Source organism: Coregonus clupeaformis, unplaced genomic scaffold (genome assembly GCF_020615455.1).
Source record: "Coregonus clupeaformis isolate EN_2021a unplaced genomic scaffold, ASM2061545v1 scaf0499, whole genome shotgun sequence".
NCBI lineage: Eukaryota > Metazoa > Chordata > Actinopteri > Salmoniformes > Salmonidae > Coregonus > Coregonus clupeaformis.
In genome coordinates this window covers 29951-55019 of record NW_025533954.1, presented here as the reverse complement: position 1 = coordinate 55019, position 25069 = coordinate 29951, and the positions used below count along the sequence as shown (strand labels likewise).

Genomic DNA, 25069 nt, shown 5'->3' with positions numbered 1-25069 from the left:
TGGTCCTGTGCCAGTTGTAAATCAAACAAATAAACGTGTGAACACTATTAGATTTTTCAATTTCGACTTATTTTAGAAGAAATAGTGAATCGTGCAATGGTGTCAATATATTTGACTGCAACTGTGTGGACTGACTTCCACAGACCCTGAAGCCCTCTAGTGGCGAATTGAGGAATTACACTGTTACCCTCTTCAATCACCATCACATGAAAGGAAACAGTTTAACGTCTCTTTCATCTCCAATGAATGTATTCCGCCTTCCTCAGAGCGAACCATGCACCTGGTGTGACTGTCTGTGATAAACATGAGCTCCCTCTCCCCCTCTCCCTCTCGGACATGGACACAGCATGAGGATTTCTATTTTGGATCTTTCTCTCTGCATTGTTGGGAAAGGTAGGCCCTTAAAAGTAAGCATGTCACTGTTAGTCTGCACCTGCCTGTTGTTTACCAAGCATGTGAAAAATAAAAACGCATTCGATTTTTTTTGTTTTTGATTGAAACTTGACAAGAGTGGGAGCAGGACAGAAACCACTTTCAGGCTTCGTCCCAAATGGCACCTTATTCCCTTTACAGTGCACTAATTTCGACCAGGGCCCATAGGGGATAGGGTGACATTTGGGACGCAAGCCTCAGCCTCAACGCCTCTTCACATGCGGCCACAGAACTAAACCAGACCACCTGGTGCGTGGTGCGCCGGGTCACTTGGCTTTTTACAGGGGAATAGGCTACATCTGGGTTGAGGGTTTCATACTTTCCTGAAAAGCAATCATCTCCAGCACTGGAAAACACTTGACTTTCAATTCTAGAGCGGTGTGTTCTGGAGTGTCTCTGTCAAGGGCGTGACAGCTCTGCTCTGTCCACTAGTGACTGTCTGTCTGTTTAACCTGTAATTGTGTTCAACGGGGGAGTGGGCTTGGGCTACAAAGGAACTACAAAGATCAGCAGTGTTAACAGTGTCAGTACATACAGTGGGGAAAAAAAGTATTTAGTCAGCCACCAATTGTGCAAGTTCTCCCACTTAAAACGATGAGAGAGGCCTGTAATTTTCATCATAGGTACACGTCAACTATGACAGACAAAATGAGGAAAATTAATCCAGAAAATCACATTGTAGGATTTTTAATGAATTTATTTGCAAATTATGGTGGAAAATAAGTATTTGGTCAATAACAAAAGTTTCTCAATACTTTGTTATATACCCTTTGTTGGCAATGACACAGGTCAAACGTTTTCTGTAAGTCTTCACAAGGTTTTCACACACTGTTGCTGGTATTTTGGCCCATTCCTCCATGCAGATCTCCTCTAGAGCAGTGATCTTTTGGGGCTGTCGCTGGGCAACACAGACTTTCAACTCCCTCCAAAGATTTTCTATGGGGTTGAGATCTGGAGACTGGCTAGGCCACTCCAGGACCTTGAAATGCTTCTTACGAAGCCACTCCTTCGTTGCCCGGGCGGTGTGTTTGGGATCATTGTCATGCTGAAAGACCCAGCCACGTTTCATCTTCAATGCCCTTGCTGATGGAAGGAGGTTTTCACTCAAAATCTCACGATACATGGCCCCATTCATTCTTTCCTTTACACGGATCAGTCGTCCTGGTCCCTTTGCAGAAAAACAGCCCCAAAGCATGATGTTTCCACCCCCATGCTTCACAGTAGGTATGGTGTTCTTTGGATGCAACTCAGCATTCTTTGTCCTCCAAACACGACGAGTTGAGTTTTTACCAAAAAGTTCTATTTTGGTTTCATCTGACCATATGACATTCTCCCAATCCTCTTCTGGATCATCCAAATGCACTCTAGCAAACTTCAGACGGGCCTGGACATGTACTGGCTTAAGCAGGGGGACACGTCTGGCACTGCAGGATTTGAGTCCCTGGCGGCGTAGTGTGTTACTGATGGTAGGCTTTGTTACTTTGGTCCCAGCTCTCTGCAGGTCATTCACTAGGTCCCCCTTGTGGTTCTGGGATTTTTGTGATCATTTTCACCCCACGGGGTGAGATCTTGCGTGGAGCCCCAGATCGAGGGAGATTATCAGTGGTCTTGTATGTCTTCCATTTCCTAATAATTGCTCCCACAGTTGATTTCTTCAAACCAAGCTGCTTACCTATTGCAGATTCAGTCTTCCCAGTCTGGTGCAGGTCTACAATTTTGTTTCTGGTGTCCTTTGACAGCTCTTTGGTCTTGGCCATAGTGGAGTTTGGAGTGTGACTGTTTAAGGTTGTGGACAGGTGTCTTTTATACTGATAACAAGTTCAAACAGGTGCCATTAATACAGGTAACGAGTGGAGGACAGAGGAGCCTCTTAAAGAAGAAGTTACAGGTCTGTGAGAGCCAGAAATCTTGCTTGTTTGTAGGTGACCAAATACTTATTTTCCACCATAATTTGCAAATAAATTCATTAAAAATCCTACAATGTGATTTTCTGGAGAAAAAAATTCTCAATTTGTCTGTCATATTTGACGTGTACCTATGATGACAATTACAGGCCTCTCATATTTTTAAGTGGGAGAACTTGCACAATTGGTGGCTGACTAAATACTTTTTTTCCCACTGTACAACAGCATTCCCCTTCTTTTTCATTGCTAAAGTAAAGAAGACTATTTTTGAAAATGAGGAGCTGGATTAATTGGAATGCATGGAATAAATTGTATTAGATGTTTCTAGCCTAACACTCTCTCATCTAGCCTAACACTCTCTCATCTAGCCTAACACTCTCTCATCTAGCCTAACACTCTCTCATCTAGCCTAACTCTCTCTCATCTAGCCTAACTCTCTCATCTAGCCTAACTCTCTCTCATCTAGCCTAACTCTCTCTCATCTAGCCTAACACTCTCTCATCTAGCCTAACTCTCTCATCTAGCCTAACTCTCTCTCATCTAGCCTAACTCTCTCTCATCTAGCCTAACTCTCTCTCATCTAGCCTAACACTCTCTCATCTAGCCTAACTCTCTCTCATCTAGCCTAACTCTCTCATCTAGCCTAACTCTCTCATCTAGCCTAACTCTCTCATCTAGCCTAACTCTCTCATCTAGCCTAACACTCTCTCATCTAGCCTAACTCTCTCATCTAGCCTAACACTCTCTCATCTAGCCTAACTCTCTCTCATCTAGCCTAACTCTCTCCATCTAGCCTAACTCTCTCATCTAGCCTAACTCTCTCTCATCTAGCCTAACTCTCTCTCATCTAGCCTAACACTCTCTCATCTAGCCTAACTCTCTCATCTAGCCTAACTCTCTCATCTAGCCTAACTCTCTCATCTAGCCTAACTCTCTCATCTAGCCTAACTCTCTCATCTAGCCTAACTCTCTCTCATCTAGCCTAACACTCTCTCATCTAGCCTAACTCTCTCATCTAGCCTAACTCTCTCATCTAGCCTAACACTCTCTCATCTAGCCTAACTCTCTCTCATCTAGCCTAACTCTCTCATCTAGCCTAACACTCTCTCATCTAGCCTAACTCTCTCTCATCTAGCCTAACTCTCTCATCTAGCCTAACTCTCTCATCTAGCCTAACTCTCTCTCATCTAGCCTAACTCTCTCATCTAGCCTAACTCTCTCATCTAGCCTAACACTCTCTCATCTAGCCTAACTCTCTCATCTAGCCTAACTCTCTCATCTAGCCTAACTCTCTCATCTAGCCTAACTCTCTCATCTAGCCTAACTCTCTCTCATCTAGCCTAACTCTCTCATCTAGCCTAACTCTCTCATCTAGCCTAACTCTCTCTCATCTAGCCTAACTCTCTCTCATCTAGCCTAACTCTCTCATCTAGCCTAACTCTCTCTCATCTAGCCTAACTCTCTCATCTAGCCTAACTCTCTCATCTAGCCTAACTCTCTCATCTAGCCTAACTCTCTCTCATCTAGCCTAACTCTCTCTCATCTAGCCTAACTCTCTCTCATCTAGCCTAACTCTCTCTCATCTAGCCTAACTCTCTCATCTAGCCTAACTCTCTCATCTAGCCTAACTCTCTCATCTAGCCTAACTCTCTCTCATCTAGCCTAACTCTCTCATCTAGCCTAACTCTCTCATCTAGCCTAACACTCTCTCATCTAGCCTAACTCTCTCATCTAGCCTAACTCTCTCATCTAGCCTAACTCTCTCATCTAGCCTAACTCTCTCATCTAGCCTAACACTCTCTCATCTAGCCTAACTCTCTCATCTAGCCTAACTCTCTCATCTAGCCTAACTCTCTCTCATCTAGCCTAACTCTCTCATCTAGCCTAACTCTCTCATCTAGCCTAACTCTCTCTCATCTAGCCTAACTCTCTCTCATCTAGCCTAACTCTCTCTCATCTAGCCTAACTCTCTCATCTAGCCTAACTCTCTCATCTAGCCTAACTCTCTCTCATCTAGCCTAACTCTCTCATCTAGCCTAACTCTCTCATCTAGCCTAACTCTCTCTCATCTAGCCTAACACTCTCTCATCTAGCCTAACTCTCTCATCTAGCCTAACTCTCTCTCATCTAGCCTAACTCTCTCATCTAGCCTAACTCTCTCTCATCTAGCCTAACCTCTCTCATCTAGCCTAACTCTCTCTCATCTAGCCTAACTCTCTCATCTAGCCTAACTCTCTCTCATCTAGCCTAACTCTCTCATCTAGCCTAACTCTCTCATCTAGCCTAACTCTCTCATCTAGCCTAACTCTCTCTCATCTAGCCTAACACTCTCATCTAGCCTAACACTCTCTCATCTAGCCTAACTCTCTCATCTAGCCTAACTCTCTCATCTAGCCTAACTCTCTCTCATCTAGCCTAACTCTCTCTCATCTAGCCTAACTCTCTCTCATCTAGCCTAACTCTCTCATCTAGCCTAACACTCTCTCATCTAGCCTAACTCTCTCATCTAGCCTAACTCTCTCATCTAGCCTAACTCTCTCATCTAGCCTAACTCTCTCTCATCTAGCCTAACTCTCTCATCTAGCCTAACACTCTCTCATCTAGCCTAACTCTCTCATCTAGCCTAACTCTCTCATCTAGCCTAACCTCTCTCATCTAGCCTAACTCTCTCATCTAGCCTAACACTCTCTCATCTAGCCTAACTCTCTCATCTAGCCTAACTCTCTCTCATCTAGCCTAACTCTCTCATCTAGCCTAACTCTCTCTCATCTAGCCTAACTCTCTCTCATCTAGCCTAACTCTCTCTCATCTAGCCTAACTCTCTCATCTAGCCTAACCTCTCTCATCTAGCCTAACTCTCTCATCTAGCCTAACTCTCTCATCTAGCCTAACACTCTCTCATCTAGCCTAACACTCTCTCATCTAGCCTAACTCTCTCTCATCTAGCCTAACTCTCTCATCTAGCCTAACACTCTCTCATCTAGCCTAACTCTCTCATCTAGCCTAACTCTCTCATCTAGCCTAACTCTCTCATCTAGCCTAACTCTCTCCATCTAGCCTAACTCTCTCATCTAGCCTAACTCTCTCATCTAGCCTAACTCTCTCATCTAGCCTAACTCTCTCTCATCTAGCCTAACTCTCTCTCATCTAGCCTAACTCTCTCTCATCTAGCCTAACTCTCTCATCTAGCCTAACTCTCTCAGTTCTGTCTTTGAGAGACTAAAGTTGAGTGTATTTATGTACTCTGTCAGCAGCATGTATCTCAACAACAACAACATTGTATATTTACTGTCTGGTCTACAGTACTCTCAGCAGCATGTATCTCAACAACAACAACATTGTATATTTACTGTCTGGTCTACAGTACTCTGTCAGCAGCATGTATCTCAACAACAACAACATTGTATATTTACTGTCTGGTCTACAGTACTCTGTCAGCAGCATGTATCTCAACAACAACAACATTGTATATTTACTGTCTGGTCTACAGTACTCTGTCAGCAGCATGTATCTCAACAACAACAACATTGTATATTTACTGTCTGGTCTACAGTACTCTGTCAGCAGCATGTATCTCAACAACAACAACATTGTATATTTACTGTCTGGTCTACAGTACTCTGTCAGCAGCATGTATCTCAACAACAACAACATTGTATATTTACTGTCTGGTCTACAGTACTCTGCAGCAGCATGTATCTCAACAACAACAACATTGTATATTTACTGTCTGGTCTACAGTACTCTGCAGCAGCATGTATCTCAACAACAACAACATTGTATATTTACTGTCTGGTCTACAGTACTCTGTCAGCAGCATGTATCTCAACAACAACAACATTGTATATTTACTGTCTGGTCTACAGTACTCTGTCAGCAGCATGTATCTCAACAACAACAACATTGTATATTTACTGTCTGGTCTACAGTACTCTCAGCAGCATGTATCTCAACAACAACAACATTGTATATTTACTGTCTGGTCTACAGTACTCTGTCAGCAGCATGTATCTCAACAACAACAACAACATTGTATATTTACTGTCTGGTCTACAGTACTCTGTCAGCAGCATGTATCTCAACAACAACAACATTGTATATTTACTGTCTGGTCTACAGTACTCTGTCAGCAGCATGTATCTCAACAACAACAACATTGTATATTTACTGTCTGGTCTACAGTACTCTGTCAGCAGCATGTATCTCAACAACAACAACATTGTATATTTACTGTCTGGTCTACAGTACTCTGTCAGCAGCATGTATCTCAACAACAACAACATTGTATATTTACTGTCTGGTCTACAGTACTCTGTCAGCAGCATGTATCTCAACAACAACAACATTGTATATTTACTGTCTGGTCTACAGTACTCTGTCAGCAGCATGTATCTCAACAACAACAACATTGTATATTTACTGTCTGGTCTACAGTACTCTGTCAGCAGCATGTATCTCAACAACAACAACATTGTATATTTACTGTCTGGTCTACAGTACTCTGTCAGCAGCATGTATCTCAACAACAACAACATTGTATATTTACTGTCTGGTCTACAGTACTCTGTCAGCAGCATGTATCTCAACAACAACAACAACATTGTATATTTACTGTCTGGTCTACAGTACTCTCAGCAGCATGTATCTCAACAACAACAACATTGTATATTTACTGTCTGGTCTACAGTACTCTCAGCAGCATGTATCTCAACAACAACAACATTGTATATTTACTGTCTGGTCTACAGTACTCTCAGCAGCATGTATCTCAACAACAACAACATTGTATATTTACTGTCTGGTCTACAGTACTCTGTCAGCAGCATGTATCTCAACAACAACAACATTGTATATTTACTGTCTGGTCTACAGTACTCTCAGCAGCATGTATCTCAACAACAACAACATTGTATATTTACTGTCTGGTCTACAGTACTCTCAGCAGCATGTATCTCAACAACAACAACATTGTATATTTACTGTCTGGTCTACAGTACTCTCAGCAGCATGTATCTCAACAACAACAACATTGTATATTTACTGTCTGGTCTACAGTACTCTCAGCAGCATGTATCTCAACAACAACAACATTGTATATTTACTGTCTGGTCTACAGTACTCTCAGCAGCATGTATCTCAACAACAACAACATTGTATATTTACTGTCTGGTCTACAGTACTCTGTCAGCAGCATGTATCTCAACAACAACAACATTGTATATTTACTGTCTGGTCTACAGTACTCTCAGCAGCATGTATCTCAACAACAACAACATTGTATATTTACTGTCTGGTCTACAGTACTCTCAGCAGCATGTATCTCAACAACAACAACATTGTATATTTACTGTCTGGTCTACAGTACTCTGTCAGCAGCATGTATCTCAACAACAACAACATTGTATATTTACTGTCTGGTCTACAGTACTCTCAGCAGCATGTATCTCAACAACAACAACATTGTATATTTACTGTCTGGTCTACTTACTCTGTCAGCAGCAGGTATTTCCTGAGACAGTCCAGGAAGCCTTCACTACCCCCCTGGTGAAAGTGCAGGGCAGGCAGCTCAACCCCCATGTTGCGGTCTCTGAGGGTGAACACCAGGTAGGACCATCCCTCCTCCCTCACCCTGACCGAGGCCAGGTCACTGAGACTGAAGAACAGCCGGGACCCTTTACTCTTCTCTGGGGTGGGAGCGGGGTTAGGAGGAGCACCTGGAGAGAGAGAGAGAGAACGAGAGAGAGAGAGAACGAGAGAGAACGAGAGAGAGAGAGAGGGGTTTAGATACACAACACTACGCCTGCACTCACAGACAGAAGAGACACACACACTAGAGTATGTGTGCATTCTCTTTAGAGGATTTCCTAATGCAGAGCAGCAAGAAGCACAAACTCCATGCCACCCTTCGTCTATAGTTGTATAGATCCATGTGTATTGCTTTTTAATTTGACTAGCTTGACATTTAAATGTCTGCAGAGCAGGAAGTAGCGGGAGGCCTGATTAATCCCCCAGCAGGAAGTAGCAGGAGGCCTGATTAATCCCCCAGGGGCCTGCTGGAGAAGATTGATCGTACTGTGGGGAAACTGAAGCAATTAGTCTCCTCTCCTCTAAGCAACTTAATCATGGTCGCTCCGCTAAAGCAACTTCTGGACGTAAAGAGGAGAGGTGTTTTGGAATTCCAGCCAGAGAAGAGAGAAGGAGAGAGAAATATTATATATAGCCACACAGTGTACAGTTGAAGTCGGAAGTTTACGTACACTTAGGTTGGAGTCATTAAAACTCATTTTTCAACCACTCCACAAATTTCTTGTTAACAAACTATAGTTCTGGCAAGTCGGTTAGGACATCTACTTTGTGCATGACAAGTAATTTTTCCAACAATTGTTTACAGACAGATTATTTCACTAATAATCACAATTCCAGTGGGTCAGAAGTTTACATACACTAAGTTGACTGTGGCTTTAATCAGCTTGGAAAATTCCAGAAAAATTATGTCATGGCTTTAGAAGCTTCTGATAGGCTAATTGACATCATTTGAGTCAATTGGAGGTGTACCTGTGGATGTATTTCAAGGCCTACCTTCAAACTCAGTGCCTCTTTGCTTGACATCATGGGAAAATCAAAAGAAATCAGCCAAGACCTCAGAAATAAATGTGTAGACCTCCACAAGTCTGATTCATCGTTGGGAGCAATTTCCAAACGCCTGAAGGTACCACGTTCATCTGTACAAACAATAGTACGTAAGTATAAACACCATGGGACCACACAGCCGTCATACCGCTCAGGAAGGAGACGCGTTCTGTCTCCTAGAGTTGAACGTACTTTGGTGTGAAAAGTGCAAATCAATCCCAGAACAACAGCAAAGGACCTTGTGAAGATGCTGGAGGAAACAGTTACAAAAGTATCTATATCCACAGTAAAACGAGTCCTACATCGACATAATCTGAAAGGCCGCTCAGCAAGGAAGAAGCCACTGCTCCAAAACTGCCATAAAAAAGCCAGACTACAGTTTGCAACTGCACATGGGGACAAAGATCATACTTTTTGGAGAAATGTCCTCTGGTCTGATGAAACAAAAATAGAACTGTTTGGCCATAATGACCATCGTTATGTTTGGAAGAAAAAGGGGGATGCTTGCAAGCCGAAGAACACCATCCCAACCGTGAAGAACGGGGGTGGCAGCATCATGCTGTGGGGGTGCTTTGCTGCAGGAGGGACTGGTACACTTCACAAAATAGATAGCATCAAGAGGAAGGAAAATTATGTGGATATATTGAAGCAACATCTCAAGACATCAGTCAAGAAGTTAAAGCTTGGACGCAAATGGGTCTTCCAAATGGACAATGACCCCAAGCATACTTCCAAAGTTGTGGTAAAATGGCTTAAGGACAACAAAGTCAAGGTATTAGAGTGGCCATCACAAAGCCCTGACCTCAATCCTATAGAAAATGTGTGGGCAGAACTGAAAAAGAGTGTGCGAGCCAGGAGGCCTACAAACCTGACTCAGTTACACCAGCTCTGTCAGGAGGAATGGGCCAAAATTCACCCAACTTATTGTGGGAAGCTTGCAGAAGGCTACCCAAAACATTTGACCCAAGTTAAACAATTTAAAGGCAATGCTACCTAATACTAATTGAGTGTATGTAAACTTCTGACCCCACTGGGAATGTGATGAAAGAAATAAAAGCTGAAATAAATCATTGTCTCTACTATTATTCTAACATTTCACATTCTTAAAATAAAGTGGTGATCCTAACTGACCTAAGAGGATATTTTTACTAGGATTAAATGTCAGGAATTGTGAAAAATTGAGTTTAAATGTATTTGGCTAAGGTGTATGTAAACCTCCGACTTCCACTGAGAATATATATATATTAGGGCTGTCAAATGATTAAAATTTTTAATCAAATTAATCAGAATTTTCAGTGGATTAATCATGATTAATCACTATTTGCAATTACACCTGAATCCTAACCATTTTTTTTCTGAAATGCATACCAAAAGATAAATAACAGGACACAGATACATAATTTTCATATTATGTCTGTTTATTAACACAGCCAAATAATGGTGTTTTAAATCAAGCTGAAACATACTACACACCATAATATTTGTCTTTGGCTGTGGCTCTTGACGGTGGCTTATAGAATGAGTCTTGAGACGCCACTTGCAAAACATCAAGGAAACCTGAGTCTTCTACAATGCTAATGGGTCTACAATCCTTTGCAATCCATTTAGCTATTGTGTTGGTCAAATTATCTGAGGTTGATTTTGTTAATTGCATGCAAACATTCAGCGTGGTCTGGCGCAAACCACTTGCTGAATCTGACGGCCCAGCAAACGCATGTTTGGCGTTGACATGGTACTTCAAGCTTGAACAGCTCCGGTGAAATTGAAACTCCTTCTTACAAATCTTGCAAATAACCTTGTACTTGTTAACTGTACCATCATCATTCTTTTTATATTTGAATCCGTCAATAGGCCCACTTTGCTCACCTTGCTCCATCTCGCCTCTAGCTCCCAACCACTTTCCTGACCTGAATAATTTGTCACACTGCGCATGCGTGAAATGCGTTAAAAAAATTGACGTAATTAACAGCAAACAACTAATTAACGTCGTTAACGCGCTATTTTTGACAGCCCTAATATATATACATACATACAGTGGGGGAAAAAAGTATTTAGTCAGCCACCAATTGTGCAAGTTCTCCCACTTAAAAAGATGAGAGAGGCCTGTAATTTTCATCATAGGTACACGTCAACTATGACAGACAAATTGAGACAAAAAAATCCAGAAAATCACATTGTAGGATTTTTTATGAATTTATTTGCAAATTATGGTGGAAAATAAGTATTTGGTCACCTACAAACAAGCAAGATTTCTGGCTCTCACAGACCTGTAACTTCTTCTTTAAGAGGCTCCTCTGTCCTCCACTCGTTACCTGTATTAATGGCACCTGTTTGAACTTGTTATCAGTATAAAAGACACCTGTCCACAACCTCAAACAGTCACACTCCAAACTCCACTATGGCCAAGACCAAAGAGCTGTCAAAGGACACCAGAAACAAAATTGTAGACCTGCACCAGGCTGGGAAGACTGAATCTGCAATAGGTAAGCAGCTTGGTTTGAAGAAATCAACTGTGGGAGCAATTATTAGGAAATGGAAGACATACAAGACCACTGATAATCTCCCTCGATCTGGGGCTCCACGCAAGATCTCACCCCGTGGGGTGAAAATGATCACAAAAATCCCAGAACCACAAGGGGGGACCTAGTGAATGACCTGCAAAGAGCTGGGACCAAAGTAACAAAGCCTACCATCAGTAACACACTACGCCGCCAGGGACTCAAATCCTGCAGTGCCAGACGTGTCCCCCTGCTTAAGCCAGTACATGTCCAGGCCCGTCTGAAGTTTGCTAGAGTGCATTTGGATGATCCAGAAGAGGATTGGGAGAATGTCATATGGTCAGATGAAACCAAAATAGAACTTTTTGGTAAAAACTCAACTCGTCGTGTTTGGAGGACAAAGAATGCTGAGTTGCATCCAAAGAACACCATACCTACTGTGAAGCATGGGGGTGGAAACATCATGCTTTGGGGCTGTTTTTCTGCAAAGGGACCAGGACGACTGATCCGTGTAAAGGAAAGAATGAATGGGGCCATGTATCGTGAGATTTTGAGTGAAAACCTCCTTCCATCAGCAAGGGCATTGAAGATGAAACGTGGCTGGGTCTTTCAGCATGACAATGATCCCAAACACACCGCCCGGCCAACGAAGGAGTGGCTTCGTAAGAAGCATTTCAAGGTCCTGGAGTGGCCTAGCCAGTCTCCAGATCTCAACCCCATAGAAAATCTTTGGAGGGAGTTGAAAGTCTGTGTTGCCCAGCGACAGCCCCAAAAGATCACTGCTCTAGAGGAGATCTGCATGGAGGAATGGGCCAAAATACCAGCAACAGTGTGTGAAAACCTTGTGAAGACTTACAGAAAACGTTTGACCTGTGTCATTGCCAACAAAGGGTATATAACAAAGTATTGAGAAACTTTTGTTATTGACCAAATACTTATTTTCCACCATAATTTGCAAATAAATTCATTAAAAATCCTACAATGTGATTTTCTGGAATGTTTTTTCTCATTTTGTCTGTCATAGTTGACGTGTACCTATGATGGAAATTACAGGCCTCTCATCTTTTTAAGTGGGAGAACTTGCACAATTGGTGGCTGACTAAATACTTTTTTTCCCCACTGTGTGTATATATATATATATATATATATATATATATATATATATATATATATATATATATATATATTGTGAGGGGAAAAAGTATTTGATCCCCTGCTGATTTTGTACGTTTGCCCACTGACAAAGAAATGATCAGTCTATAATTTTAATGGTAGGTTTATTTGAACAGTGAGAGACAGAATAACAACAACAAAATCCAGAAAAACGCATGTCAAAAATGTTATAAATTGATTTGCATTTTAATGAGGGAAATAAGTATTTGACCCCCTCTCAATCAGAAAGATTTCTGGCTCCCAGGTGTCTTTTATACAGGTAACGAGCTGAGATTAGGAGCACACTCTTAAAGGGAGTGCTCCTAATCTCAGCTTGTTACCTGTATAAAAGACACCTGTCCACAGAAACAATCAATCAATCAGATTCCAAACTCTCCACCATGGCCAAGACCAAAGAGCTCTCCAAGGATGTCAGGGACAAGATTGTAGACCTACACAAGGCTGGAATGGGCTACAAGACCATCGCCAAGCAGCTTGGTGAGAAGGTGACAACACCTGGTGCGATTATTCGCAAATGGAAGAAACACAAAATAACTGTCAATCTCCCTCGGCCTGGGGCTCCATGCAAGATCTCACCTCGTGGAGTTGCAATGATCATGAGAACGGTGAGGAATCAGCCCAGAACTACACGGGAGGATCTTGTCAATGATCTAAAGGCAGCTGGGACCATAGTCACCAAGACAATAATTGGTTACACACTACGCCGTGAAGGACTGAAATCCTGCAGCGCCCGCAAGGTCCCCCTGCTCAAGAAAGCACATATACAGGGCCGTCTGAAGTTTGCCAATGAACATATGAATGATTCTGAGGAGAACTGGGTGAAAGTGTTGTGGTCAGATGAGACCAAAATCGAGCTCTTTGGCATCAACTCAACTCGCCGTGTTTGGAGGAGGAGGAATGCTGCCTATGATCCCAAGAACACCATCCCCACCGTCAAACATGGAGGTGGAAACATTATGCTTTGGGGGTGTTTTTCTGCTAAGGGGACAGAACAACTTCACCGCATCAAAGGGACGATGGACAGAACCTCCTTCCCTCAGCCAGGGCATTGGAAAATGGTCGTGGATGGGTATTCCAGCATGACAATGACCCAAAACACATGGCCAAGGCAACAAAGGAGTGGCTCAAGAAGAAGCACATTAAGGTCCTGGAGTGGCCTAGCCAGTCTCCACACCTTAATCCCATAGAAAATCTGTGGAGCGAGTTGAAGGTTCGAGTTGCCAAACGTCAGCCTCGAAACCTTAATGACTTGGAGAAGATCTGCAATGAGGAGTGGAACAAAATCCCTCCTGAGATGTGTGCAAACCTGGTGGCCAACTACAAGAAACGTCTGACCTCTGTGATTGCCAACAAGGGTCTTGCCACCAAGTACTAAGTCATGTTTTGCAGAGGGGTCAAATACTTATTTCCCTCATTAAAATGCAAATCAATTTATAACATTTTTTACATGCGTTTTTCTGGATTTTGTTGTTGTTATTCTGTCTCTCACTGTTCAAATAAACCTACCATTAAAATTATAGACTGATTATGTCTTTGTCAGTGGGCAAACGTACAAAATCAGCAGGGGATCAAATACTTTTTTCCCCTCACTGTATATATATATATATATACACACAGTGTGTGGAGAGACAGAGAGAGACAGAGAGACAGACAGAGAGAGAGACAGAGAGAGAAGAGAGAGAGAGAGAGAAGAGAGAGAAGAGAGAGAGAGAGAGAGACCGCTGCACGCTTAACCTTGTTTAGTCTTGCCAGGAACAACCACAGGACGGCAAGGCCAAGAACAACAATTATGTTGCATTGTGGTTCCAGTACCAGACTTGACAGTTCAAAGAAACTGGCCATTTTTCATTGCAGTAGCCTACAGGTAATGACAACATATCAGCTGGACAGGTAACGAATAGTGACATTTTGGCTCTCCATAGAGGAAGCATGATGATGCTAAATCATTGACCTTGTTCTCCATGACTTTCCCTGACTAAATAAAGGTCAAATAAAATGGCCATTCTGCTATGTCCTTTTGTGGCCTACTCCGTACTGCTCTATTTTAGGGTGTCCTGCTGTGTTCTCTTCCACTCACCTCCTCCATTGTTGCTGGGTTTCTTCCTGAACTGGACAGTGTGAACCATGTCCCACTCTGTCTCACAGCTCAGCTGGTGCTCCACCTGCCTGGGAGGCTTGTCTCCTGTGGCTTGGCTCTGACCCTGGCGCCGCTGGCCCCATTCAAACACAGAGCTAAACTCCTGGGAGAGAGAATACAGGTATACTCAGAGCCATAGATATCCATTTACAGTAGACACACACCTATATACAGCACTATCTATATACAGTACGTGGTTCTGCCTGACTGGGTCGGTAGTGGTACAGATAAAGACAGCAAAGGCTGGAAATACTATGAGAGAGGCTATTAAAATTAAACGAGTTTTGACAGAGAAAGAGAATAGGGGATGTTTTTTTTTTCCTCCACAGAGAAGCTAACTGACAGACATCTGTCCTGAGAGGGTTAGTTTCTATGAAGAGATGAGCTAGCTTGTGTGCTTTCATCACGACCGGGCTGAACCATTTTAGATTCAGGAATCAGGATATACTTCTGGGCTTTGGTTTCCAGTTGCATCTCTGCCATCAGGGTTTTTATTTCAGTCAGAGATCGCTAGAATATATCTTTATTCCAGTGCAGCAGAGAAACAGAGACAGGAAACATGAAGCGATGCTGCGGTCTGTAACACATCACATGATCAAGGTGATTGGAGCCAGACTGTGGTTTGACAGTCATCATCGAACTCTCAAGACAACTGATGTGTCACCATGGATACAGCCAAGCCAATACATCAGGTGGAGTGTTAAGCTGCGCAGGCATCACCCAGTAGAAATATCAGCCCGCGCAGAGAAGCACGAGATTTCTAGAGTTTTCCCCCTTAGCTAACACTATCAACGTTTCCCTTTGCCTGTGGGAATTGTGATCGAATCAATGCGATATTAGCCACTTTCAATGCAACATACCGAAACAAAACGAACAATGCAAGACTTAGTAGGCAAAACTCTACTACGCAAGAGATTTTGTTGTAGGCAGAACGCATCGGTGTATGATTCTATTGCATTGACAGGCACCACTCCGCCAGTACTCTACACAGACCGGCGGCATAACCAATCAGAGCTGCAGTAGGCCTATATGCAAATAGACCATTGCCATATATGGATCTGTGCCGTTCACTTTGAACTGGACTGTGTTTACAGCATGAGCGGTCGGGAGTAGATGCACTTGTTTTGAGATCAAAGGGAGAGCTGCATGTAGCCACGTGAGCACATTGTGTTCATGTCCTTTGCTAGTTAGTGAGTTATTAGCCCAGTTATAGATATTCTGTAGTCAGCAATGGGGAAGTAATTGCTTCCTACAAGAGCACAAAACATTTACATTTCTAGACATCTTTGAAAAGCGAGTCAGGTAAAGAGCTTTTTTTTGTCTTAAAGGGGCAGTTTTGTATTTTGAGACAGGCTTGACTAAGCTAAGTAGCCAATAGGCAGAGGGTAGCATAATTTGTCTAATTCTCTGTAATAATGCTATGGGAATAATAATGCATTTTATTTTGTAAAGTGGTTTCTTGCATCAAACAACACCATTTCCAGTCACCTCCTTGGTCTGAAGAACAAGTGGTTAAACAGGTTAATGTCAAGCCCTGCATGTTATTTTTTATTTTTTTCAAAAGTCTCATGTAATGTAGGCCTACATTGAACACCACAATGTGGCTGCTACTGTAGGCTGAATGATAGAACAGCTATTTGCATGTTCAACAAATTGCACTGTCTGTATTATCAGCACCAGCCAACAGTTGTGGCCGAGCCAATTAGCAGTTTTTCTATATGAACGTCCTCTCAAGATTGATAGTCTAACCTTGTCAGTATTCAAATATGTGCATGTTTACATTTTGTTTATGATGACCTAAAACAAGGTACATTAAATCTAAATATATGTAAATAACATCTAACCTTGGCAGCACACAGCATGGCAGAGTGGTCAACATCTTCCATGGGTTTATAATCCAGCACTATGTCTCCATCCTGGTAGAAATGAAGAGAACTGATGTTAGTCTGATCTGTGGCCATTATAACAGGAAAGGATACATCTCATTCTCTTCCGTATCGACATACCCGGTCTAGGATACGCAGGGATCCTGAAGTGAGAGAATCCTGCTCCTCACTCCTTTCTGGGTTGGTGTGTATAAAAACTCCATCATGCTCATACAGAACCTGAGAGAGAAAGAGGTTCATACATTCAGAGATTAATACAACTCCTTTTATGTTGTTGTTGGAGACTTTGTACACAAATAGGTCTAATGTACCTACTAGCAAGCTATCGAATTTAATCCAAATCAGGTGCTATTTGCATGTGAAAATGTAATGGGATACATTTGCTGTATTGTTTACATTTTTGTTGGCAGCTCTTTGAACAATTTCACATTATTTCACTATTCTACCTTTTCTGGAAGCTGATGTTGTGGCTAGCTAGGTAGCTAGGTGGCTCAACCAACTTCCTGACAACTTTTAAACTGTTTGTTTTGGTGGTTGCTAGTACAACAACAAGTTAGCTCAACTTGTCACTATGAAAGCTAATAACACGAGCCTGTTGGTATTCTGGAAGTCGACAGTTTCAAAGTTTTACAAGTAACTTCATATGACCGCTAACGACTTTGTTTCACCTGAATCTGCACTACTCTGCCAACTGGACAGGCTACTTCTGCTAGCTACTGTAGCTAACGTAGGTTGCTAGCAGTCAAGTGTCGGACAATGGTTTCTGCAACTTCCAGCCAACTGATTTCGGTTAAAGTATTTACAAAACCTCACAGAGAACTTGATCGCTTGACAATGTGAACAAAACAGAGCACTTTAAAAAAAACGAAATGCCACAGATGTTTTCTCAGCACCTTGAAGCCCGCAGAAGTCGCCATGTCGCTGCCGCAGCTGATGTTTACGATGACGTAGTAGGACAGCTCACGTGCTTCCAGTTGTTTTATGAGTTTTTGGGGGTTTAGATGAAATAACGAAATACTCGTCAATGGGTGTTGCTAAATCCCTTGAGGTTTGTTTGACACATTCATTGTAAACCAACGACGCAATTAACGAAATCATTCAAATAGTTGTGTGTATCTCGCATTCAACAGAGATTATTCTTGAACTGTTTGTTGTTCAAGCTTCCACTTCCGTAAACATACGCCAGGAGGGTACATAGCGCGTTACTAGGGGTGTAGTCATTATCCTGAATCTGTTGCAAAACGTTTCGTAAACGGAACGAAACGGGGAGGGACCTACCTTAATTTGTCCAATAGAAACTCGTTTTTTTTGCAACTGAATCGACTAATGATTACACCCCAGCTGTAAGAGGAGGAGGTGGCACCTTTGGACTTTGTTATAGGCTGTGGTCCTCTGTAGCTCAATTGGTAGAGCATGGCGCTTGTAACGCCAGGGTAGTGGGTTCGATCCCCCGAGACCACCCATAAGTAAAAATGTACGCACACATGACTGTAAGTCGCTTTGGATAAAAGCGTCTGCTGAATTATATTATGTTGTTTCGTTTAGGCCTATTATTCAAGACAAAGGGTGAAAAAACCTATACATATACAATCATGTCATAGACTGGTGTCATACCTTAAGCCAGCAGGTGATTAAATCAACTGAAAGACAGGAGGTCCGGAGCATCTCTCTCTCTCAATTCAACTGGCATGGGAAACATGTTTACATTGCCAAAGCAAGTGAAAGATAATAAACAAAAGTGAAATAAAAATAATAATAAACAACAAAAGTTCCAAAGGAATAAAGACATTTCAAATGTCATATTATGTATATATATATACAGTGTTGTAACGATGTGCAAATAGTTAAAGTACAAAAGGGAAAATAAATAAACATAAATATGGGTTGTATTTACAGTGGTGTTTGTTTTTCACTGGTTGCCCTTTTCTTGTGGCAACTGGTCACAAATCTTTCTGCTGTGGTGGCATACTGTGGTATTTCACCAAGTAGATACGGGAGTTTATGAAGATTGGATTTGTTTTCAAATTCTGTGTGGGTCTGTGTAATCTGAGGGAAATATGTATCTCTAAAATGGTCATACATTTGGCAGGAGGTTAGGAAGTGCAACTCAGTTTCCACCTCATTTTGTGGGCAGTGTGCACATAGCCTGCCTTCTCTTGAGAGCCAGGTCTGCCGACGGCGGCCTCTCTCAATAGCAAGGCTATGCTCACTGAGTCTGTACATAGTCAAAGCTTTCCTTAATTTTGGGTCAGTCACAGTGGTCAGGTATTCTGCCACTGTGTACTCTCTGTTTAGGGCCAAATAGCATTCTAGTTTGCTCTGTTTTTTTGTTAATTCTTTCCAATGTTTCAAGTAATTATATTTTTGTTTTGTTATGATTTGGTTGGGTCTAATTGTGTTTCTGTCCTGGGGCTCTGTGGGGTCTGTTTGTGTTTGTGAACAGAGTCTCCATTCCAGCTGACTGAGGGGACTCTTCTCCATGTTCACCTCTTTGTAGGTGAGTGCTTTGTTATGGAAGGTTTTAGAATTGCTTCTTTTTAGGTGGTTGTAGAATTAAATTGCTATTTTCTGGATTTTGATAATCAGCGGGAATCGTCCGAATTCTGCTCTGCATTCATTATTTGGTGTTTTATGTTGTACACAGAGGATGTGTTTGTAGAATTCTGCATGGGGAGTCTCAATTTAATGTTTGTCCCATTTATGTGAATTATTGGTTGGTGAGTGGACCCCAGACCTCACAACCATAGAGGGCAATGGGTTCTATAACTGATTCAAGTATTTTTAGCCAGATCCTAATTGGTATGTCAAATTTGATGTTCCTTTTGATGGTGTAGAAGGCCCTTCTTGCCTTGTCTCTCAGATCGTTCACAGCTTTGTGGAAGTTACCTGTAGTGCTGATGTTTAGGCCGAGGTATGTATAGTTTTTTGTGTGCTCTAGGGCAACGGTGTCTAGATGGAATTTGTATTTGTGGTCCTGGCAACTGGACCATTTTTGGAACACCATTATTTTTGTCTTACTGAGATTTACTGAGATGGGTTGGCGCCCCCCCTTGGTTTGTGCTGTGGTGGAGACCTCTGTGGGCTATACTCGGCCTTGTCTCAGGATTGTAAGTTGGTGGTTGAGGATATCCCTCTAGTGGTGCGGGGGCTGTGCTTTGGCAGAGTGGGTGGGGTTATATCCTTCCTGTTTGGCCCTGTCCGGGGGTTTCTTCGGATGGGGCCACAGTGTCTCCGGACCGCTCCTGTCTCAGCCTCCAGTATTTATGCTGCAGTAGTTTATGTGTCGGGGGCTGGGGTTAGTTGGTTATACCTGGAGTACTTCTCCTGTCTTATCCAGTGTCCTGTGTGAATTTAAGTATGCTCTCTCTAATTCTCTCGTTCTCTCTTTCTCTCTGAGAACCTGAGCCCTAGGACCATACGTCAGGACTACCGGGCATGATGACACCTTGCTGTCCCCAGTCCGCCTGGCCTTGCTGCTATTCCAGTTTCAACTGTTCTGCCTGCGGTTACGAAACCCCCTACCTGTCCCAGACCTGCTGTTTTCAACTCTTAATGATCGGCTATGAAAAGCCAACTGAGAGACCTGAGCACCTAGGACCATACGTCGGGACTCACCGGCCGTGGTGACTCCTTGCTGTCCCCAGTCCGCCTGGCCTTGCTGCTATTCCAGTTTCAACTGTTCTGCCTGCGGTTATGGAACCCCTACCTGTCCCAGACCTGCTGTTTTCAACTCTTAATGATCGGCTATGAAAAGCCAACTGAGATTTATTCCTGATTATTATTTGACCATGCTTGTCACTTATGAACATTTTTGAACATCTTGGCATGGTTCTGTTATAATCTTCACCCGGCACAGCCAGAAGAGGACTGGCCACCCCTCATAGCCTGGTTCCTCTCTAGGTTTCTTCCTAGGTTTTCGCCTTTCTAGGGAGTTTTTCCTAGCCACCGTGCTTCTACACCTGCATTACTAGCTGTTTGGGGTTTTAGGCTGGGTTTCTGTACAGCACTTCGAGATATTAGCTGATGTAAGAAGGGCTATATAAAATAAAATTGATTGATTGATTGATTTACTCTCAGGGCCCAGGTCTGACAGAATCTGTGCAGAAGATCTAGGTGCTGCTGTAGGCCCTCCTTGGTTGGGGACAGAAGCCCCAGATCATCAGCAAACAGTAGACATTTGACTTCAGATTCTAGTTGGTGAGGCCGGGTGCTGCAGACTGTTCTAGTGCCCTCGCCAGTTCATTAAGATATATGTTGAAGAGGGTCGGTGTCAAGTTGCATCCCTGTCTCACCACACGGCCCTGTGGAAAGAAATGTGTGTGTTTTTTGTCAATTTTAACCGCACACTTGTTGTTTGTGTACATGGATTTTATAATGTTGTATGTTTTTCCCCCAACACCACTTTCCATCAATTTGTATAGCAGACCCTCATGCCAAATTGAGTCAAAAGCTTTTTTGAAATCAACAAAGCATGAGAAGACTTTGCTTTTGTTGTGTTTTGTTTGTCAATTAGGGTGTGCAGGGTGAATACGTGGTCTGTCGTACGGTAATTTGGTAAAAAGCCAATTTGACATTTGCTCAGTACATTGTTTTCACTGAGGAAATGAACCAGTCTGCTGTTAATGATGATGCAGAGGATTTTCCCAAGGTTGCTGTTGACGCATATCCCACGGTAGTTATTGGGGCCGGATTTGTCTCCACTTTTGTGGATTGGGGTGATCAGTCCTTGGTTCCAAGTATTCGGAAAGATGCCAGAGCTGAGGATGATGTTAAGGAGTTTAAGTATAGCCAAGTGAAATGTGTGGTCTGTATATTGTATCATTTCGTTTAGGTTACCATCAACACCACAGGCCTTTTTGGGTTGAAGAGTTAGTTTTTTATCCTGTAGTTCATGCAATGAACATTCAACTACATCCAAGTTTACACCTTCGCTATTGCAGTGAAACGTTTTGTCCAGGAAGTTGTCTAAAAGGGATTGAATTTGTTGTTGGCAAATTGTTTTCTGGTAGGTTTCTACACTACTTTCCTTCCATCTAAAGCATTTCTTAATAGTATACAGTTTGTTCGGCTTTGATGCCTCATGATTGAATATTGCTCTGTTCACGTTCAAATGTGATTTTGCTGTGATCTGATAGGGGTCAGTGGTCTCTCTCTCTCTCTCTCTCTCTCTCTCTCTCTCTCTCTCTCTCTCTCTCTCTCTCTCTCTCTCTCTCTCTCTCTCTCTCTCTCTCTCTCTCTCTCTCTCTCTCTCTCTCTCTCTCTCTCTCTCTCTCTCTCTCTCTCTCTCTCTCTCTCTCTCTCTCTCTCTCTCTCTCTCTCTCTCTCTCTCTCTCTCTCTCTCTCTCTCTCTCATGAATAATTTACTGCATCTTGTTCTCACTTTATAGCAAATTAAAGCTGGAATTGCTCCATTTACAGACCAGCTCTGAAATTTACCTCTTATGGCTCCATGAAGACCTCTTTGTCTTCACAGAAGAGAGAGAGAGAGGGAGAGAAAGAGAGGGAGAAGGAGAAGAGAGAGAGAGAAATATTTATACAGTGGGGGAAAAAAGTATTTAGTCAGCCACCAATTGTGCAAGTTCTCCCACTTAAAAAGATGAGAGAGGCCTGTAATTTTCATCATAGGTACACGTCAACTATGACAGACAAAATGAGAAAAGAAATCCAGAAAATCACATTGTAGGATTTTTAATGAATTTATTTGCAAATTATGGTGGAAAATAAGTATTTGGTCAATAACAAAAGTTTCTCAATACTTTGTTATATACCCTTTGTTGGCAATGACACAGGTCAAACGTTTTCTGTAAGTCTTCACAAGGTTTTCACACACTATTGCTGGTATTTTGGCCCATTCCTCCATGCAGATCTCCTCTAGAGCAGTGATGTTTTGGGGCTGTCGCTGGGCAACACAGACTTTCAACTCCCTCCAAAGATTTTCTATGGGGTTGAGATCTGGAGACTGGCTAGGCCACTCCAGGACCTTGAAATGATTCTTACGAAGCCACTCCTTCGTTGTCCGGGCGGTGTGTTTGGGATCATTGTCATGCTGAAAGACCCAGCCACGTTTCATCTTCAATGCCCTTGCTGATGGAAGGAGGTTTTCACTCAAAATCGCACGATACATGGCCCCATTCATTCTTTCCTTTACACGGATCAGTCGTCCTAGTCCCTTTGCAGAAAAACAGCCCCAAAGCATGATGTTTCCACCCCCATGCTTCACAGTAGGTATGGTGTTCTTTGGATGCAACTCAGCATTCTTTGTCCTCCAAACACGACGAGTTGAGTTTTTACCAAAAGTTCTATTTTGGTTTCATCTGACCATATGACATTCTCCCAATCCTCTTCTGGATCATCCAAATGCACTCTAGCAAACTTCAGACGGGCCTGGACATGTACTGGCTTAAGCAGGGGGACACGTCTGGCACTGCAGGATTTGAGTCCCTGGCGGCGTATTGTGTTACTGATGGTAGGCTTTGTTACTTTGGTCCCAGCTCTCTGCAGGTCATTCACTAGGTCCCCCCGTGTGGTTCTGGGATTTTTGCTCACCGTTCTTGTGATCATTTTGACCCCACAGGGTGAGATCTTGCGTGGAGCCCCAGATCGAGGGAGATTATCAGTGGTCTTGTATGTCTTCCATTTCCTAATAATTGCTCCCACAGTTGATTTCTTCAAACCAAGCTGCTTACCTATTGCAGATTCAGTCTTCCCAGCCTGGTGCAGGTCTACAATTTTGTTTCTGGTGTCCTTTGACAGCTCTTTGGTCTTGGCCATAGTGGAGTTTGGAGTGTGACTGTTTGAAATTGTGGACAGGTGTCTTTTATACTGATAACAAGTTCAAACATGTGCCATTAATACAGGTAACGAGTGGAGGACAGAGGAGCCTCTTAAAGAAGAAGTTACAGGTCTGTGAGAGCCAGAAATGTTGCTTGTTTGTAGGTGACCAAATACTTATTTTCCACCATAATTTGCAAATAAATTCATTAAAAATCCTACAATGTGATTTTCTGGATTTTTAAAAATCTATTTGTCTGTCATAGTTGACGTGTACCTATGATGAAAATTACAGGCCTCTCTCATATTTTTAAGTGGTAGAACTTGCACAATTGGTGGCTGACTAAATACTTTTTCCCCCCACTGTATATAGAGAGAGAGCGAGAGAGAGAGAGAGAGAGAGGGAGAAAGGAGAATAGTCTCTGGGATGGATGAGGCTAGTATCTCAGGAGAGACAGGAGGGGTCTCTGGGATGGATGAGGCTAGTATCTCAGGAGAGACAGGAGGAGAAGGCGTCTCTGGGATGGATGAGGCTAGTATCTCAGGAGAGACAGGAGGAGTCTCTGGGATGGATGAGGCTAGTATCTCAGGAGAGACAGAAGGAGAAGGCGTCTCTGGGATGGATGAGGCTAGTATCTCAGGAGAGACAGGAGGAGAAGGAGTCTCTGGGATGGATGAGGCTAGTAACTCAGGAGAGACAGGAGGAGTCTCTGGGATGGATGAGGCTAGTATCTCAGGAGAGACAGAAGGAGAAGGAGTCTCTGGGATGGATGAGGCTAGTATCTCAGGAGAGACAGGAGGAGAGGAGTCTCTGGGATGGATGAGGCTAGTATCTCAGGAGAGACAGAAGGAGTCTCTGGGATGGATGAGGCTAGTATCTCAGGAGAGACAGGAGGAGTCTCTGGGATGGATGAGGCTAGTATCTCAGGAGAGACAGGAGGAGAAGGAGTCTCTGGGATGGATGAGGCTAGTATCTCAGGAGAGACAGAAGGAGTCTCTGGGATGGATGAGGCTAGTATCTCAGGAGAGACAGGAGGAGAAGGAGTCTCTGGGATGGATGAGGCTAGTATCTCAGGAGAGACAGGAGGAGAAGAGGTCTGGGATGGAGGAGGCTAGTATCTCAGGAGAGACAGAAGGAGTCTCTGGGATGGATGAGGCTAGTATCTCAGGAGAGACAGGAGGAGAAGGAGTCTCTGGGATGGATGAGGCTAGTATCTCAGGAGAGACAGGAGGAGTCTCTGGGATGGATGAGGCTAGTATCTCAGGAGAGACAGAAGGAGAAGGAGTCTCTGGGATGGATGAGGCTAGTATCTCAGGAGAGACAGGAGGAGTCTCTGGGATGGATGAGGCTAGTATCTCAGGAAAGACAGGAGGAGTCTCTGGGATGGATGAGGCTAGTATTTCAGAAGAGACAGAAGGAGTCTCTGGGATGGATGAGGCTAGTATCTCAGGAGAGACATAAGGAGAAGGAGTCTCTGGGATAGATGAGGCTAGTATCTCAGGAGGGACAGGAGGAGTCTCTGGGATGGATGAGGCTAGTATCTCAGGAGAGACAGAAGGAGTCTCTGGGATGGATGAGGCTAGTATCTCAGGAGAGACAGGAGGAGAAGAGGTCTGGGATGGAGGAGGCTAGTATCT

The 25069-nt window shown here is 43.1% G+C and overlaps 1 protein-coding gene across 1 annotated transcript in view; it reads right to left on the bottom strand.

Annotated features, from left to right (window-relative positions):
* The window catches only part of LOC121553372 (TBC1 domain family member 15), a 64663-nt gene extending 46848 nt beyond the window's left edge, over nucleotides 1-17815 (bottom strand). The window contains exons 1-5 of the mRNA XM_045215712.1: nucleotides 17554-17815; nucleotides 16781-16879; nucleotides 16619-16690; nucleotides 14715-14877; nucleotides 7825-8050 (exon numbers count right to left, since the gene is read on the bottom strand). Coding sequence (XP_045071647.1) covers nucleotides 7825-8050; nucleotides 14715-14877; nucleotides 16619-16690; nucleotides 16781-16879; nucleotides 17554-17577 — 584 coding nt within the window. The 5' untranslated portion in view covers nucleotides 17578-17815. The remainder of the gene's footprint in view (nucleotides 1-7824; nucleotides 8051-14714; nucleotides 14878-16618; nucleotides 16691-16780; nucleotides 16880-17553) is intronic.
* Nucleotides 17816-25069: the final 7254 nt, after the last annotated feature.